The 16,668-nt window shown below is 45.9% G+C and overlaps 8 protein-coding genes across 8 annotated transcripts; 7 read left to right on the top strand and 1 right to left on the bottom strand.

Moving 5' to 3' along the window:
* Positions 1–457: 457 nt before the first annotated feature.
* Positions 458–1,542, top strand: FOMMEDRAFT_114844 (NADH-quinone oxidoreductase; the record flags this gene model as incomplete). Its single annotated transcript, XM_007271771.1, has 4 exons — positions 458–687; positions 746–803; positions 857–1,010; positions 1,071–1,542. Coding segments are annotated over 4 exons (784 nt in total), but the record flags the coding sequence as incomplete, so codon positions are not given.
* Positions 1,543–1,702: 160 nt separating this feature from the next.
* Positions 1,703–4,497, top strand: FOMMEDRAFT_162358 (alpha/beta-hydrolase; the record flags this gene model as incomplete). Its single annotated transcript, XM_007271770.1, has 15 exons — positions 1,703–1,899; positions 1,944–2,121; positions 2,170–2,235; positions 2,308–2,425; positions 2,491–2,592; positions 2,656–2,917; positions 2,971–2,994; positions 3,050–3,068; positions 3,129–3,186; positions 3,243–3,801; positions 3,856–3,890; positions 3,943–3,999; positions 4,067–4,088; positions 4,139–4,199; positions 4,261–4,497. 15 exons carry the CDS (start codon positions 1,703–1,705, stop codon positions 4,495–4,497), a joined length of 1,995 nt encoding a protein of 664 aa, XP_007271832.1.
* A 285-nt stretch (positions 4,498–4,782) lies between these two features.
* On the top strand, positions 4,783–6,429 carry FOMMEDRAFT_24047 (CRAL/TRIO domain-containing protein). Its single transcript, XM_007271535.1, has 5 exons — positions 4,783–5,025; positions 5,090–5,261; positions 5,317–5,414; positions 5,477–5,735; positions 5,798–6,429. Exons 1-5 carry the CDS (start codon positions 4,844–4,846, stop codon positions 6,209–6,211), a joined length of 1,125 nt encoding a protein of 374 aa, XP_007271597.1. The 5' UTR covers positions 4,783–4,843; the 3' UTR covers positions 6,212–6,429.
* A 660-nt stretch (positions 6,430–7,089) lies between these two features.
* Positions 7,090–9,977, top strand: FOMMEDRAFT_97832 (P-loop containing nucleoside triphosphate hydrolase protein; the record flags this gene model as incomplete). The annotated part of the gene is made up of 11 exons (XM_007271639.1): positions 7,090–7,450; positions 7,515–7,595; positions 7,642–8,116; positions 8,172–8,323; positions 8,376–8,449; positions 8,520–8,715; positions 8,768–8,841; positions 8,896–9,067; positions 9,122–9,688; positions 9,756–9,820; positions 9,873–9,977. The coding sequence occupies 11 exons, from the start codon at positions 7,090–7,092 to the stop codon at positions 9,975–9,977; spliced, it is 2,322 nt and encodes a 773-aa protein (XP_007271701.1).
* Positions 9,978–10,255: 278 nt separating this feature from the next.
* On the top strand, positions 10,256–11,345 carry FOMMEDRAFT_162356 (uncharacterized protein; the record flags this gene model as incomplete). The annotated part of the gene is made up of 6 exons (XM_007271769.1): positions 10,256–10,332; positions 10,398–10,409; positions 10,466–10,677; positions 10,736–10,807; positions 10,861–11,042; positions 11,103–11,345. 6 exons carry the CDS (start codon positions 10,256–10,258, stop codon positions 11,343–11,345), a joined length of 798 nt encoding a protein of 265 aa, XP_007271831.1.
* A 411-nt stretch (positions 11,346–11,756) lies between these two features.
* Positions 11,757–13,030, top strand: FOMMEDRAFT_24045 (S-adenosyl-L-methionine-dependent methyltransferase). The gene is made up of 4 exons (XM_007271534.1): positions 11,757–12,037; positions 12,103–12,367; positions 12,428–12,525; positions 12,595–13,030. The coding sequence occupies exons 1-4, from the start codon at positions 11,780–11,782 to the stop codon at positions 12,841–12,843; spliced, it is 870 nt and encodes a 289-aa protein (XP_007271596.1). The 5' UTR covers positions 11,757–11,779; the 3' UTR covers positions 12,844–13,030.
* A 225-nt stretch (positions 13,031–13,255) lies between these two features.
* FOMMEDRAFT_171385 (uncharacterized protein) lies at positions 13,256–13,876 on the bottom strand (the record flags this gene model as incomplete). Its single annotated transcript, XM_007271768.1, has 3 exons — positions 13,584–13,876; positions 13,436–13,519; positions 13,256–13,372 (listed from the first exon to the last, which is right to left on the bottom strand). Exons 1-3 carry the CDS (start codon positions 13,734–13,736, stop codon positions 13,256–13,258), a joined length of 354 nt encoding a protein of 117 aa, XP_007271830.1. The 5' UTR covers positions 13,737–13,876.
* Positions 13,877–15,619: 1,743 nt separating this feature from the next.
* FOMMEDRAFT_143495 (uncharacterized protein) lies at positions 15,620–16,247 on the top strand. The gene is made up of 2 exons (XM_007271767.1): positions 15,620–15,860; positions 15,934–16,247. The coding sequence occupies exons 1-2, from the start codon at positions 15,732–15,734 to the stop codon at positions 16,093–16,095; spliced, it is 291 nt and encodes a 96-aa protein (XP_007271829.1). The 5' UTR covers positions 15,620–15,731; the 3' UTR covers positions 16,096–16,247.
* Positions 16,248–16,668: the final 421 nt, after the last annotated feature.

Below are 16,668 nucleotides of genomic sequence, written 5' to 3'. Positions count from 1 at the left end.
ATAATTATTCCGCTGATCGTCGATCCCGAATGTCGATCGGATTGATAAGTCCGTCTCCGTTGGCCGTAGAAGGTTGCACCCTACCATTATCAAACTTTTTATGCCACTCAATAAGCATCCCGACATCGGTGAAGCTTCTAGGCATTTCAGGGGTTAGTATGACAAGTAACTCACCTTCAACCCTGCGATAACGAGTCACACTTCGCCTGGATAAACTACTCCGCCGGAAGCGATCAGAGCTCACGAGAAAAAGCATCCAAATGCGCCACATTATCTTCATCTACGCAATGGCTCCTAGCCATTTGTTGCCGCCCGGACTACGCCACCAGGCACCCGGTCGATGATTTCTAGGTTTTTCTTTCCATGAGGGATATGAGGGTAAAGTGTTGCAAGCAAAATGCATATAACCGGCGCCGTCTGTTGTGTCATTGGCCCGACAACCACGTCGTACCCTTGAGATGTGTTTCCCTTCAAAGAGAACGAAGGAGAAGTTTTCCGATCCGGATGACTCGCCGCAGGATATAAAGGCGGCGGATGCTTCATCCAAGTCCTCCAATAGAACTCCCGCTCCCACTGCGTCTTCTTTTGCTCCTGCCAATACCGCCGCTCCTCAAAACAACAAATCAGAAAGGATGGCTCCCAAAGTCGCGATTATTATTTACTCGATGTACGGACATATCGCCAAAAGTTCGTGGTTCTTCTTGTCTTCGGCATGTCATCCTGCTAACTCGGTGTGCATGCGTAGTGGCAGAGTCCGTCAAAGCTGGCGTTGAGTCGGCTGGTGGCACCGTGACTATCTTACAGTATGATCCACCTTCCTTTAATTGTAGATCAGTGCTTACTATCGTTCCTGTAGAATACCGGAGACATTGTCGGAAGATATACTCAAATTATTAAAAGCGCCGCCCAAGCCGTCATATCCAGTGCTCGCTCCTGATGACTTGAGGAACTACGATGCATTCCTCCTCGGTATCCCGACACGATACGGGAACTTCCCGGGACAGTGGAAGGTATTTACTCGGTCGTCGTACATGCCACCTAAGCCTCTTTCTAATCATGCATGTCCTTAGGCGTTCTGGGACGCAACCGGGCCACTCTGGTCAAGCGGTGCATTGTACGGGAAATACGCTGGCATCTTCGTCTCTACCGCCAGCTCGGGAGGCGGACAGGAGACAACAGCCGCAAACGCAATCTCAACTCTGACACACCACGGCATTATCTTCGTCCCTATGGGTTATAAGAACGCGTTCGCACAACTTACCAACATTTCGGAAGTACATGGTGGTTCTCCATGGGGAGCTGGTACGTTGGCTGGCCCTGACGGGTCGCGACAGCCGACTGCACTCGAGCTTGAGGTCGCACACATTCAGGGCAAGACGTTTTATGAGACTGTAGCAAAGGTTGCTTTTTAGGGACCAGCAGTACAATTAGAGGACATGTACACTGATTGCACGAAACCTGACAGCATACCAATTTTTGTTTCGCTAGTATAGAGTTATAATGCTTGTTTAAAATAAAATAAAATAAGAAAAATATTCCAAATACCCCAGTTTACTTACATAATAAATTTTGAGTTAATATCGACATGATTTGTCGGTGAACTACGACTATCACGGTGCTATTTATACTGCGACTACACCCAGGATTCAAGGGGATTCAAGGTCACCTTTTGCTTTTATGACATGTAGTGGTTGTGTCTCCGATGCCGCTTCAAATTGGTCTTGGTCCTTGCTGCGATCTCGCAGCCGTCTTCGGGCGCTCTCTCCTGGGAATAATTGGTGTTGCTTTGGGCTATAAATCGTTCCATAGTTCCACCATCATCTATAACCCTGCAATGTTCTCTAAGCCTCTGGTCGAAAGCATGAAAAGCGCCTCGAACTCAAACCATGCACGATTACAGTAACCAATGTTAGTGCATCTAATATGCAATATGAGACGTGCAGACAAAAGAATTATCTTCGTCATTTCGCTGTCTCTTTTGTTCTGCTTGTCTCCATTTATCAACTCTATTTTCAACACTGGCACTTGTCTGGGTTGTTTTTGTTACACGCTCGACCCGCCCTCAACAATCCGAAGGCTGGGGTCGCTATCGACGGCCTTGGTAATTTCAACTGGACTGCTGTCAGTATTACATGCAACTTCGTGTGTTGGATGCTGACGCCGTTTTAGCACTCGCCTTCAAAAGCACTGAATTGGACAGATTGTTATAATGGATTTCGATGTGCCAGACTGACAGTGAGATGCCCTATTAAGAACGCTTGTTCTGTTCCTTGCATGACACGTCCGCTCTTCGTTTATATCTGCCAGGTACCTTTAGAATACTCGGATCCATCTGGAGAGGAAGCTGCAATTGCTCTAATCATGTCTCCGTCAAGGTATCCACCAGGTCATACGAACTACCGCGGACCGATTCTCTTCAATCCTGGTAAGTGTGTTATGCATCTTTCTATATTTAGTTATCCGCTACAATGTGCACTTGTTTCATTCTAGGCGGTCCAGGAGGCTCCGGTATTGGGTTTTTGATATTATTCGAGAAGGCTTTGCGAGCGGTTCTGTTCGATGCCTTTGATCTGGTCAGCTTTGATCCAAGAGGTAAGAATGATAAGTCCAACGTTCCTAGTAGTCCGATTTATTTGTTCTTTACGTGTCATCAAGGTGTTGGCTTCACAACTCCAGGATTAAACGTTTTTGAGGATCAAGTCGAGGCCGGCAAGTATTATTCACAATTCACATTGGACCTCAATGCTTCAGCGTCAACATTGGGAGAAGCATATGCCAGAGCACGTATCCTCAGCAATCTCGTAGCCGACCGTGCGCGATTCGTCGCAGAGCGGATGTCTACTCCGATCGTTGCTCGGGATATGCTTGGCATCGTTAATGCATTCGGGCAGGAAAAGCTCCAATATTGGGGATTTTCGTACGTCCTTCTGTTATATTTACCTTGTATGCATATGGACCTCATATATTTAGATATGGTACTATTCTTGGTGCAACGTGAGCAAATCTATTTTTTGTTTACTGACAATCATATTCATTTGCGTTTATCCAGATTTGCAGCAATGTTTCCGGTATCTGAGGTTTCATAGCTGCTTCTGTACCCATGTGTTAATTAATCCTATTAACTTCAGGACCAAGTCGGACGAGTCGTCATCGATGGTGTTGTGGACACGGAAGATTACTATAGTGGTCAGTATATCAATCCCTTTAAACAAAGTATTTTCTTCATTGCTTATCGTCTACAGGCCTATGGGCAAACAATCTCAGAGACACTGACGCTGCACTCATGGACTTCTATCAAGCCTGTGTAACAGCAGGACCCTCGAAATGTCCCATATATGAGAACACTACCTCCTTGATCCAGGAACGAATTGATCGTCTATTGGACAAGCTACAACGGGTTCCCTTGGCTTTCCATGATGATACATCCTCTCCACTCGGCAGCGACTTTGAGGTTATCAGTCACGGACTAGTGAGGGAAGCTATTTTCAATGTCCTTTATAAAACGCATAGTGCTGGAGCCACCCTTGCACATGCACTAGCTGCTCTGGAACGGGGAAATACATCCCAGATTTACCAGCTCTCACGAAAATTTCTATACAACAGTTATCTACGTTGTGACTGTCCCTTGAAGCCCGGAGAGACACCTATTCGATTCCAAGGAGAATACGAGACTACGTATGCAATTTCGTGTGGAGATGCAATAGAACGTAACGAGGACCTGGAAGATACGCGAAAAGCATACGAAGAGATGGCTAAGAATACAAGCTTTGCGTTTACTTGGCCACCTCGTGTCTTCTGCTCGTGAGTGATATGTACACGACAATTCTGAACGATACATTAAGTGTTCACTTTCAGAGCATGGAAACTACGTGCTAAGGAACAGTTCAATGGTGCGATGAATCGTCATTAATCGGATCGTTATTTAAACGCATGAAAATCCAGGTACGATTGAGCCCAAGACGACAAGCCATCCATTGTTACTTATTAGTAATACCGCGGGTAAGGGGAACATTCCCAGTAACATCTATGAATCTTATTGCTCATTCTAATATCTTTCTCGTTTAAGATAATGTTACCCCACTGTGGAAGTAAGACCGTCAGCCTGAGGTTTAATTCTTGGTGCTCATGCTCTATACAGTGCCCACAAGATGTCGAAGAGTTTCAAAGACTCTGTCGTCCTAACACAGAACTCTTCAGGAGTGAGTTTTACGTTTCGCATACTGATACTCGGTTGATATATTACCTTATTTGTAAATGTAGCATTGTTCGATCTCGGCCGCTTCTTTATGCACGTTCAAAGCAATCCGTAAATACTTCATCAACGGCACGCTTCCGGAGTATGGCACTGTCTGTGAGACAGAGAGTAGCATCTTTGGAGAGAAAGCATTTAGACTCGATGCTCTGAATGCGGAAGATAGGGAATTGATCGAAGCTTCCCGGATGTTTCAAGAGAATTTCTTTGGTCCGATGTTCGGTGGCGGGTTTCGACACGTCTAATGGTCGTGTAACTACAATTATTCAATGAGTATATCCTTCCTTCCTTCGTTCATTCCATGGCTGTCGTTATTTGTGAGAGTGAAAGAATAAGTAATGATGATTACACAAAGAAGCTTACGGAGCTAATGGCAGAGCGCCGATCGAGTGCGGATCCGGCGAATGCGGGGTGATGCGTCATGACGAATGCGACTCGCCGAAATCGGCGCTGCCAGTGCCATCACCATAGCCATGTTCAATTTGTCATATCCTCGCTGCATCACCCTCTTGCCTCTCTTGCGTGCCACGCTGCCTTTCCCCTCCTACGCCCACGCCTTTGGATGACTTTAGTTTTCATCCTTATTGCATAATGGCTGGTTCTTCGTCTATCAAAGGTTCAGGAATCCAAAGGAGCTTCAAGGGTCATCTTGGCCGCCTCACTCCAGAACAGGAGAAGGCATTTGTTACGTTCAAGGCCAATTTAGAGAAAGCCGGTCTTTACACACCCCCGACAGAGGCGACAAAGGCGTCTCATGACGACGCAACACTTCTGTATGTGCACAGTGTCTCGTGCTCGTTGTTATATCTAACGATGAGCATATTTTGCTCCAAACAGACGCTTCTTGAGAGCACGCAGATTTGACCCGGCCAAAGCCCAGAAACAATTTTCGGACAGAATTGCATGGGAGAAGAAACACGATGTCCATAATTTATTCGCCAATTTCCCTGCAGACGAATTTGAGAGCTCGCGACGGTACTATCCTAGATGGACAGGACGACGAGACAGGGTGTGTATTCCAGTTTCTTAATATTTAGTATATTCGCCGACTGCGAGTTTTGCAGGAGGGACTTCCTCTGTATGTGTACAAACTGAGTGCACTGTCCAATTCGATACAAGAAGAAATTACCTCAGTACCGCCACAGCGACGTTACGAACGAATGTACGTAAACCAGCACGCATATATCACAGTTATTAGTTTCACTTCTGACACCTGTGATACAGTGTCGTTTTGTACGAAGTAATGATACGCTTTGTTTCACCGCTATGCACCTATCTTCCTCACTCAATAGAACCAACCCCGATCGCCGCAGTGACGACAATCATTGACCTCGCTGGAGTGTCTGCACGCCAGATGTGGTCTCTGCGCAGTCACTTACAGGAAGCATCAGAACTCGCAAATGCTAACTATCCAGAAACACTCGGCACAGTCGTCGTCGTAAATGCGCCGGGATTCTTTTCAACTGTTTGGGGTTGGATTAAGGCGAGACATTTCTTTATGATACTGATATACGCTTATAAAACAAATTGCTCTCTCATATACAGGGCTGGTTTGATGAAAATACACGAGAAAAGATTCACGTCCTTGGCAGCCTTGCGGGTGCGGAAAGCGCGAGCAGCAAGGAGCTTACGTCCATCATATCACCATCCAACATTCCTCGAGCCTATGGTGGCGAGCTTGACTGGGACTTCTTTGATGAGCCTTCGCTTGATGACGAAGCCCGTCAGGTAATTGGTCACCTCCCGAAAGGCCCATGGATCTTCGAGGACGGGAACGTCAAGCGTCCCAAAGAGTATGCAGGAAGTGAAGTCCAGCACAATGCGGCTGAGAGTGCTCCGTTGACTCCGTCAACTACTATTGCGTCTGATTCAGAGCAACCTGTCGTAAACGGAAACATGAAGCATGAAACTGTTCCTGTTGAGTCGACTGTGCCGAATGGTACTGTTCCAACAATTTAACGGGAGGAATGTTGGGTTTCTTGTTGGCTGAATCTGAAGAAGAGGTTTGATCAGCCATTCCAATTGTATTCTTGTGCATTGTTGTTTTCGTAGAGTTTTTGATACTTATAAGACATTGTGGAAAAGACAGCATCAGCTTAGATACTCATTTGTACAGTAGTATTCACCGTACAGCGATTAATGTGATATGAAGCTTCAGCAGGCTTTCGGCGCAAGGCACCTGAATTTTACATTGTTTTCCTTCCTTGAAATTTAATATAGTCGGGTTGGACTCAACAGGATCCTCGGACATAATGAAGTGCCTAAGGAGTATATAGCATGTTCTTACACAGAGAGAATTGCAGTGGACATATTATTAAAGAATTTATAGATAAAGTTGGAAAATGGCCATCCCGAGAAGTTGAAACTGCAAATGAAGAGGGAAAAGCATGACGTGAGTATATGTATACATCAGATGGACTCATACCCATCTGTAGCTTTTACACGTAAAGGCTTTGGAGTTTCTTATGACCTGATAGCTCTAGGCGCGATTAATATCCAAGCCTATACTTGAATGTAATTGAACTGTCATGCGAGGAGAAATATGCGAGTTCAGAGAACTTTTGCGGCATAAATTTTACAGTACTATAAAATCGAAGCAAACAGAAAAAGAATAAGAAAGAGCTCAAGATGCTAATATTCAGATTTCCATAAACTAGAGACTGAGTATTTGGGAACATGGTTGGAGCCAAAGTTGCAGGCCGAAGGTGAAAGTGGCATAAGGAAATGACACTTTACATAATCAAATAGTTCAAAATTTACCTCGAATTTCTCAAGGTCGTTTGGTTGACTTCGGCCTGTTTGGCGCATTCTCCACTCCTTATTCCGGGCCTCGACGAATGGCTGGCTTTGGCTTGGGTACCCCATCCCTCAGTACAAATTCGAGCACAAGCAAATTACCACCTCCGTTGGCTAGCTCCACTCCCAAAAAGCGGTTGAATGGATTTGTCAATGGCTCCAGTTCATCAAGCAAGACACCAAACCAAACCAAGCCGAACGGCGTTAATGGAGATGCCAGTCCTTACAAGAAAAGGAAGATTGTGTATATGGAAGAGAATGAAGATCATGGCGAGAGGCTTATAGTCAACGGCCATACGACAACCACGAGCGAGAAGGTCAATGGAAAAGCTGGGCATGCGAAAGCATCGAAGAAGTTTCACGATTTGCAGGACCAGCGACGACAGTTGCCTATCACGAAAGGTCAGTACACATCTCTCTTTCGCGTTCGATAAAGCTAGCTAACCATCGTATTCACACGCTTCAGGGAAAGAGGCTCTCATTCGAGAATTCCGCGAAAATGACACAGTTGTACTTGTTGGAGAGACTGGTTCTGGAAAAACTACTCGTAAGTTTCTTCACGTTATTTATTTCTTGCCTGACCTCTTCCTCAGAGGTTCCACAATACATTCTTGAGGCGGGCCTATGTGGTGATGGCCAGGTCGCCGTTACGCAACCTCGACGCGTTGCTGCAACTTCACTCGCCGCACGAGTCGCAGAAGAGCAGGGAGTTGTGCTAGGAACTCGCGTTGGTTATGCCGTGCGTTTTAACGAACGCCACGAGCCCAGTACGAAGATAAAGTATCTGACGGATGGTATGCTTTCTCGAGAGCTTCTCGCAGATCCTATGCTATCGCGTTATAGCGTTATCATCATTGATGAAGCTCACGAACGCACCCTCAACACGGATATCTTACTAGCCAATCTCAAGAATATCCAAAAGGAGAGAAAGAAGAGGTATGCTACTCCCGAGACGTCACTAGCGACAGTGAAAGGGAAGGAGAAGGCCAGGGACGAGGGATATCGGTTAAGAATTGTCGTCATGAGCGCAACTCTGGACGCGGACAAGTTCAGCCGATTTTTCAACGAGTGTGTTCTACCAGTACTTTCAATTGTTTTCAATACCTCATAACTTCGTCTATAGCGCCAAGGTTCTTTACGTGAAGGGTCGTCAACATCCCGTTCGGATATTCTACACTTTGAACAGCCAGCCCGACTACGCGGACGCTGCAGTCCGGACGTTTTTTCAGATACATGTTGACCATGAGCCAGGCGATGTATTGATATTTCTACCAGGTAAGCTGTTAGATTATGATAACTCTTTATTGCATGACCTGACTTTGTACAGGCCAAGAGGATATTGAGACAGTTCAGCAGATGATTAAATCCTATGCCAATCAACTTCCGCTAGGCCAGATGAGCGTAAGTCATCATCAGCCATGTCCTACTGATTTCAGTGATGTCGAGCTCATTAACTCAAGTGTTATTGCAGGTGTTAACATGTCCAATGTATGCACAGCTGCCGCAAAACATGCAAACTCAGGTGTTCCGGCATACGCCCGAAGGGACGCGGAAATGTATTCTTGCAACCAACATTGCTGAAACGTCCATTACCATACCTGGGGTGCAGTATGTTATCGACTCGGGCAAGCACAATGAAAAGCGCCACTACGAGTATGCCGGTGGTGGTGAGTCGTCAATATTGACTTCGGGGCGTTAGATGCTGAGCAAAAGTTCTAGGATTGGATTCGCTAATGACACAAGACATTTCCAAGTCCTCTGCAATGCAAAGAGCAGGTCGAGCGGGCCGTGAAGTACGTCCTCATTTCTAGGCAGTTTTACCTTGCTTATGACCAGCTTATGCATAGGGTCCTGGGCTGTGCTTCCGATTATATACTGAAAGCAACTTTCGGAAGATGGAAGATACATATCTGCCAGAAATTCTGCGCACCAATCTGGTGTCTAGTGTATTACAATTGAAATGTCTCGGTCAGGACATCCAATCACTCGAGTTTATGGATCAGCCGGACAACGATACCGGTGAGCTGCGACGTGTAGATGACGGTGTCCATCGTAATACTTACTGTTGTCTAGTCAAGGCCGCGTATGCTACTCTTCTCATCCTTGGTGCATTGGACAAGAGGAAAGAGGTGACTCGTATTGGCCGTATGATGAACAAATTTCCTCTTGATCCACCTCTTGCGCGTGCACTACTTGCCGCACAGGAGTTCGGGTGCACATACGAGATAATCGGCATCGTTTCTGTACTATCTGCGTCGGCGAAACTGTTCTTTGATTCTGTGGAGCAGCGCGAATCCGCGGCTGAGTCCCGTGCACGTTTCCGTCATGCAAGTGGAGATCATCTTACAGCGTTGAACACGTTTCGCGCATATGAAGAGCTTGTCAAGGGTGGTGCCGTGAAGAGCGCGCGCCGCCAGTGGTGCCAAGAACATTTTGTGAATGAGCGCACGTTGAGCGAAGCGGTCGACATCCAGAATCAGCTACGCAACATATGCGAGAGGGAGAAGGTTGACTGGCGTACGAGTGCGGGTGCTGCCACAGAATCGGTTTTGAATGCACTTCTGTTTGGTCTGGCACAGAATACAGCGGTATATCGCTCTGAGATAAAGGCGTACAAACAAATTCTGAGTAACTCTGTACGTATTCTTCGCTCTGGCTTTGGCCTAACGATCCTTAATGTTTATTCACTATTCATAGACAATGAAAGTTCGGATACATCCAGGTTCGGTTTTGTCTGATCGTAGACCGGTCGCGATCATGTATGACCAGCCCGTACGTTTTAGTCAGACGAATGCGCATTATTCTTACTGACAATCCGACACAGCTCTACACGAAAGAAATATATGCTCGCGGTGTCTCCATTGTTGAGCCTGCTATGCTCTCTCGACATCCTTCGTTTCAACCTAGTAAAGCAGAATACAAAAACTAGGCTCAACTGTGTATTATGATGATTACGCAGTTTCCTCCTATTCTTGCGTCTGGTCCCTTCTGTGCATTATTACTACTAGAACTTGTTGTCTTCAATATGTACGTACGACATCATCATCAATTCATTTACAAGATTAAGGTTGGATTGTCTTTGATTAGCGTGGGAATCGCCTGCAAGCATGTGCTCGTGACGTCAGATACAAGCATATATGCACAGCGACGAGCCATCCCTATTCTTCACTTTGTGCCACTATCATACGCAACCGAGCCTCCAACAAAATGGCTTCAAACTACTACGTCAAAGTCGCAAATCTCTCTGAGAAAACTGAAGAGCCGGAGCTGCGCGATTTCTTTGCGTATGTTTTACATTTGAGCCCCTTAATCAGTTTCTCATTCATGTTTCTTCGTGTGTTTGCAACAGGTTTTGCGGAAAGTATGCCAACAATTCATCGCCACATTCGAATTATAGTTGATTGATGTGATTTGAAGGATTGAAAGCATCGATTTCAACAAGAATGGCGACTCTACGGTCTATTTTGAGAAGCCCTCCGCAGTATCCACCGCGTTGATGCTCAACGATGGCACGCTGGATGGTGCTAAGCTCTTAGTCACAGCCGATCAGGAGCATCCGGATGAGGACCATGAATCTCCACAAGCTGAAGGAGAGCCGATTGCGCAGGAAGATAAGCCCAGAGCGGGAAGTGAGTCGTCCTTGAAGCATTATTTCATGTATGGCTCATTATCTTTTCGGCGAGGTAGTCGCCGCCGAATATCTTGCAAAGGGTTATACACTATCGGACCAAATACTAGATCGTGCCATCAAATTAGACCGTGAGTTTCACTATGTCTGTCTTCATAATACTCGTTTCTGAGTTGTGCTCTAGAGGAAAGGGGTATATCCAAGCGCTTCCTGTCTTACTTCCAAAGCCTTGATAGCACGATTGGCGCCAAGACTCTTGGGCCTGAAAAGACAGTATCTGGAAAGGTACAGGAGACGCTGACAAGTGCGACGGAACGTGCCCGCGCAATTGACGAGCAGAAAGGGATCTCAACGAGTCTGCATGACGTATGTTCACTGGTCATCTAGTTATTCAGTCTGTTAGGCTCTGATTACGAACTTAAGCAGTACTATGCCAAAGCAGTAAATTCTCCGATTGGCCAGAGGGTCAAATCCTTCTATATGACTACGAACAAGCAACTCAAGGACATACATGAAGAAGCACGCCACATCGCGGATAGTCACAAGCCTGCACCGGGAACAACTACTGGTGTCGCAGCAGAGCAGCCAGTCCCTGCACCTGCTGCCCCTCCCGCAGCGACTGAATCGACTGACACGTCCACTCTTCCATCCCAGGCTCCGGCTGCGTAGGACGTCGTGGGAGCAAGAGATTACAAGGGATGACTGGGTGATATGGACTGTGTCCGTAGTTTACTGAAAATCGTTATTCACTGTGTATATTATCTTATTGTGATGGTAGCAATATACGACGGTAACTTTACAAGTATGGCACGTTGTATCAGTGACCTAACAACTTGGCCATTCCCAGCATGCGATTAAAACTTTCGCAATCGCTTCCACGTCGGCCGACGCTCTACTCTTACTAGACATCAGTGTCTCAGTAAATCCCCAAAAATCGTAAATTTATATTTATAATTCGGATCCATCGGCCGAGGAGTCGTTCTACTTTAATTTGTTATCCAGAGACGTAAAGTGCTTATATGCGCCTGAAAGTGCATAAAAGCGAGCAGACCTGGAGCATACTTAAACAGTACTTCATCCTTTAGCGCCGGTAGAAACGTAGAATGTCTTCCTCCGACTCTGTTACTGCCACCTCACAAGCTTCTCCAAATGGTGATGCATGGAATGCTGATACGTACAACGCTGTTGCGTCCTTTGTATATTCAAAGGAGTTTACGACGCCGGTATTAGGCCTCCTTAATGCTCGGCCTGGAGAGCGAATTCTTGATCTTGGTTGTGGTAGTGGAGACTTGACGCTTGTGTTGAAACGAACTGTTGGTGAGACCGGAGTTGTGCTTGGTGTAGACGCAAGTGAAAACATGGTAAAGTTAATGAAATGGTGAAGTACTTTCGCTTATGCATTATTGGGAACAATGTGTTATTATAGGTCAAGAAAGCGAGACAGAATGGCGTCACTGCTTCGTTCGTTGCCGACGCCCAGGATCTACAGTTGCCGCCTGCAACGCCTATAGATAAGGAAGTTGCTGATGCACTTCCAGAGGGGTTTGACTATAAATTCGATGCAGTCTTCTCGAATGCGGTGTTGCATTGGTGTAAGAGAGATCCATACGCGGTTGTACGGGCCGTTGCGAAGGTCCTACGAAAAGGTGGACGTTTTGTTGGAGAAATGGGTGGATATTTGAATACTGTCGGTTCGTTGGTTTCTATCCTTTATTATATGAAGCTCTTATGATTGATGCGTGTGCGTTAAGGTCTGAGATCCTCTATGCATGCTGTATTGCGCAAACGAGGTCTTGATCCAGAATCGCTCGACCCGTGGTACTTCCCTTCCACGGATGAATACAGGAAGGTATTCATCTGAACTCCTAACTTCTATCGTTCGGCTTGCAATAGACTTGACTTAACTAATTTTCATAAGGTCCTTGAAAGTGCAGGCTTCCGGGTTACACACATCTCACTCAATCCACGTATCACACCACTTTCTTCAGACATCATAGACTGGCAGCGTACGTTCTGTCGGAAGACGATCTTTGCGACTCTCAACGACGCGGATGCGGAGGAAGTTATGCGTGAAGTACAGGATATGTGTACTATTGATAGTAGGGATGCGAATGGAAGGTGGACGGTGATGTATTGTCGGTTGAGATTTGTCGCGATATTGGATTGAAGATGACGGTGATGGCCCATCAACTTCGAATAGATCAGGCTCCACCTCGGCGTGGCAGTAGAATCTACTTTGTGCCGAATTAACCTTGTGTCTCATTTCGGAATACATAGTAGGGATGATTAGACAGTACACGTTGTATTGCGTATTGCATTGGACGTTGTAGTGAAAGCGTGCACCAATATAATTTCTAATTAAGGTAACCATACTCGTGTGAACCTTGATGGGAACAGTGTAAAGAGGATTACATAGTGACATGAGAATACATATTACATGAAGCGAAATACAGGATAAGTGCCATAGCTGAATTGCGCGAGCCCAGATGAGATATATATCGATACAGGAGTGCCATAACACTGATATGACACGATGCCAAGATAGATATTGATGGTAAGTCGTAATTAACATCAAAAATTCATAACTCCACATCGATTTCATCAGCAAAGCGTACACGCGCTTGGTGACGAGCGCCCGAGGGTAGAGGGGGTAGGTCTTTCGAAGTCACCAAGGGCGGTGAAGGAGTGCGCGATGCCTACGACGACTTATAAATAAGCATATATTTCTAAACAAAAAACCAAAGGAGTTTCTAGCTCACTCGAGAATAATTACAGTTCTCGTCGTTAGAATCAGACGAAAACCTGGAGCCCCGTAAACTTGTTGTGGAAGTGGAACCACTCGACTAGATTAAATTTGTCAGTATCTAGGCATCAGGAAAAAATGATGTAGACCGAAAGACTACATACCTGTCTCCGGCTTTCTCTCGTCTCTCGAGTTGAAGTTGGCAGCTCTGTGAGCGGTACGTCCCGCGTTACTTTGGTAGAGTCCAGAGGAACGAGAGGGGTGTTCATTAGCAGCATGATTGTTTCCGAAATGCTTGCGAATGTGAACGGTGCCATCGCGTTATGTTTCTTTTATTCGACAGTTAGACAGGAAAGGACAGATTCTCGACCGGGTTCGCTAGGACTAGATGCAGTTGCTGCTTGACCAGGCAAAAGCTGAGAGTTGAGAGTAGCAGAGACTTGTGAGTTGACCACACCTCAAAAAGGGCCAAGCTATAAGAAACGCTGAAATGAAAGAGCGATGCTGTTGCTGCGGCGCACCATTCTTATTGTGGGCTGACGGTTTGAGGAGCGAGCGGGGCCTAACTTCAAGGTCCAAACACGTCATTTGTGCTGACAAACGAACCATTCTCGGTAATACGCCAATCTCGTCAAATCCTCCTTTCGTCATCCTCACCGATGCGGAATGTCACAGTGTCACTAAAGCTACCTTTCCAAAACTTGATGTACGGGACGTGGTGTTGTGCATTTTCTGGGTTCATCACGGGGCTGCTATGCACTTTCTGTGGTATCTCGTCAGGAGAGGAACAACATGCTAAAGAATGGAATAACTGATTACAGCTCGCTTTCCTATTGCTTCGGTACTCCGATAACTCGTTTCATCGGATATGGTTTTAGTCATTTCTTGCAGTCCTGCTTTATTATCATATCCATTCCAGGATGTGTACCGCTCCCTTGCCGAAATATTCATGTCTGCATTGGCTGCGCAGCCTTGCAAAACATTGCCTTACGACGAAACAGGGTGAAGTATATTTGCCCGCATGTTCTGGTCTCTTAGTACTTCAACTCGTACAGCTAGTCAAGATCAAAGGGTGCTTCCTCCCAAATTACAGCCTAAGCAATTACTATCGACACGTTGCTTGGTTCATCCGGTATTGGCCAATGGATGACGGTGGTAAGTCTTTAATCAACTCTTTCCGTTTTGCTTGTTGTCTTGCAATCGTGCGTCTTATCCAGACCTCTAGAGAAGAAATTTAATTTTTTTCAGTGTTGCTATGCAGCGCTTCTTCTCCTTTTCTTGCTTGGTATGCGAATATGATCGCGAACGTGATACAAAGAAATATATATCTTGCGTCTCGGATGTAAAGGTGTTTGTTTCATGTTTCTATTTTTACATACCAGGACCCCATTAACGGCTTCGCAAAACTTCAACGTTAATACGATTGCATCCACCGACGAGCATGGCATTGGTTTGCAATAAAGACGAGTGGGCGAACTTAATGGCCCCACTTTGTTTCGAAATATATTGACAACAGACTTGTATTCTGAGACCGATTTGAGCGGTTCACAAGTTTCGTTCTGCTCGTCGTCGCTATCTCTGTATAGGACGTCATTCAATACTAGGAACCGGGTGCTATTAATTTCACAAGAGCAATGTCTTCGACTAGCTCGCCCTGTGTTCTTGGCACGACCTACCTCTCGTATCATCAATAAAGGATACAACGTATGCTCTAGATCCCCTTCGTCCGAGACACACGTCAATGCCTTACTGTTGTGTCTCTGTCCTCCGATTCCGCAGCATATGATGAGGTAGTAAGACAACGGAACGCGACGTCACGTACGAAGGCAAAACCACCATGTTGAAATTATTGTTAAGGCTTCCCCTTTGCACTATTGGTGCTTTCAGTCGTTACGTTCATCATCTACCTTGTCTAAATTTGTGCCGTTTCTCGCGAAATGGGCCATTACGATGCTTACTCCAGACTTAGTCAGTCTTTACCAGCCAACCAAAGTTTTCCTCTCGACATGTTAACAGTACAGACCGGCTCTCTTGAGGATGCTTCCCCAGTTCACCGACAACGCAGGGAGAGAGATAAAACGGATTTTTCTGATGGATACGAATCAGATTCTCTCGTTGATCTCGACAGTCCGGCTTCAAGCGGACTCAGGTCGAGGCTCCTGCGAAATGCCCCACCATTGCAGCGCATGTCGAGTGACTACGAACGTCTAGTCCTACACTCTCTTTCACGTGGCAAAAATGTCGCATATGTTTGCGCTTGTTCCCGCGAAGTAGATGCAGATCACGAGTGCATACTCCACATAGGGAAATGGATGGATGAAGACGAAGCGGCCGCCCTCGACGCTGAGCCTAGTTCTGAGCCACCCATGGAGATTGACAACTCAGAGATGGAACTTTCCGAAGTAACGAGCCTGCAGCAGACTTCTTTTGAAGTGGCACCAGTAAGTCTTCTCCACATTTTTCTTTCATTTCCCACCAGGCCCTAATTTGCTTCAATTTTCCGCGATTCAAAAGGACGTAGATATGGACGGAAGCGGGGTCTCAATTACATTCCGGTCTGATGATAATGAAGAGCATGCCGATGGGTTCTACGACCTCGAGGAATTCGAACTTGGGCGGATAAACAGTGGTCGTCCACGCAGTAGTCAATTTAGATGTGCAGAAGCGCCTTTCTGATTAACGTGCTACACATCTGTTCGCTATCTTTCACTCTTCATTGCTACTCCGCGGACTTGAACTTCTTCGAAAGAGCCTAATTCTTCCCCTGACTTAGCCTCATTTTTTCATCTATTTCTGTGCTTCAAGGCTTAACATATACAACGCTGTTTATTATCCAGTTTATCCAAAGAGTTTGAGAGTAAATGAAGAAAGAATGTAGTAGTACAATAGCTAGTTTATCCGTAGATCTACGTTTGCATAATGACCTCTTGCTGATTCGTATGGACTGGAAGCCGAGATTGATCACTGCAACATGTGGAAAAAGGGCTTATGATCGCCATAGCTGATGGCCGAGCACAGCTGGCAGACCCACCACGCTGTAGCATTAAAAATTAAATTTCTAGAAATTTGAATCTGCAGTATGACCACATGAGTTCTTTTGTTGCCGAGCCTCTCGCTTCCGTCTCAAAATATCCAACCATCTCCTTAATTTAATTCAACAAGCAAAAGTACACGTATATACCGAAGGCCTCGGATGTACGCGAAAGTCTAGAGTCAATCCAAAGACCTTCTAATTGGGCATCTACCTCG

The sequence above is a fragment of the Fomitiporia mediterranea genome (genome assembly GCF_000271605.1).
Source record: "Fomitiporia mediterranea MF3/22 unplaced genomic scaffold FOMMEscaffold_18, whole genome shotgun sequence".
NCBI classification, from domain to species: domain Eukaryota; kingdom Fungi; phylum Basidiomycota; class Agaricomycetes; order Hymenochaetales; family Hymenochaetaceae; genus Fomitiporia; species Fomitiporia mediterranea.
This window is presented reverse-complemented; position numbering and strand designations above follow the sequence as displayed.

Bases quoted from the DNA above. Each gene is read 5' to 3' on its own strand.
- FOMMEDRAFT_24047 (XM_007271535.1), top strand. From the start codon at position 4,844: ATGGCTGGTTCTTCGTCTATCAAAGGTTCAGGAATCCAAAGGAGCTTC. The intron at 5,026-5,089 runs GTATGTGCACAG...TGCTCCAAACAG, and splicing joins CATGACGACGCAACACTTCT to ACGCTTCTTGAGAGCACGCA. The intron at 5,415-5,476 runs GTACGTAAACCA...CCTGTGATACAG, and splicing joins CAGCGACGTTACGAACGAAT to TGTCGTTTTGTACGAAGTAA.
- FOMMEDRAFT_143495 (XM_007271767.1), top strand. From the start codon at position 15,732: ATGGATGAAGACGAAGCGGCCGCCCTCGACGCTGAGCCTAGTTCTGAG. The intron at 15,861-15,933 runs GTAAGTCTTCTC...GCGATTCAAAAG, and splicing joins CTTCTTTTGAAGTGGCACCA to GACGTAGATATGGACGGAAG.
- FOMMEDRAFT_24045 (XM_007271534.1), top strand. From the start codon at position 11,780: ATGTCTTCCTCCGACTCTGTTACTGCCACCTCACAAGCTTCTCCAAAT. The intron at 12,038-12,102 runs GTAAAGTTAATG...GTGTTATTATAG, and splicing joins TAGACGCAAGTGAAAACATG to GTCAAGAAAGCGAGACAGAA. The intron at 12,526-12,594 runs GTATTCATCTGA...AATTTTCATAAG, and splicing joins CCACGGATGAATACAGGAAG to GTCCTTGAAAGTGCAGGCTT.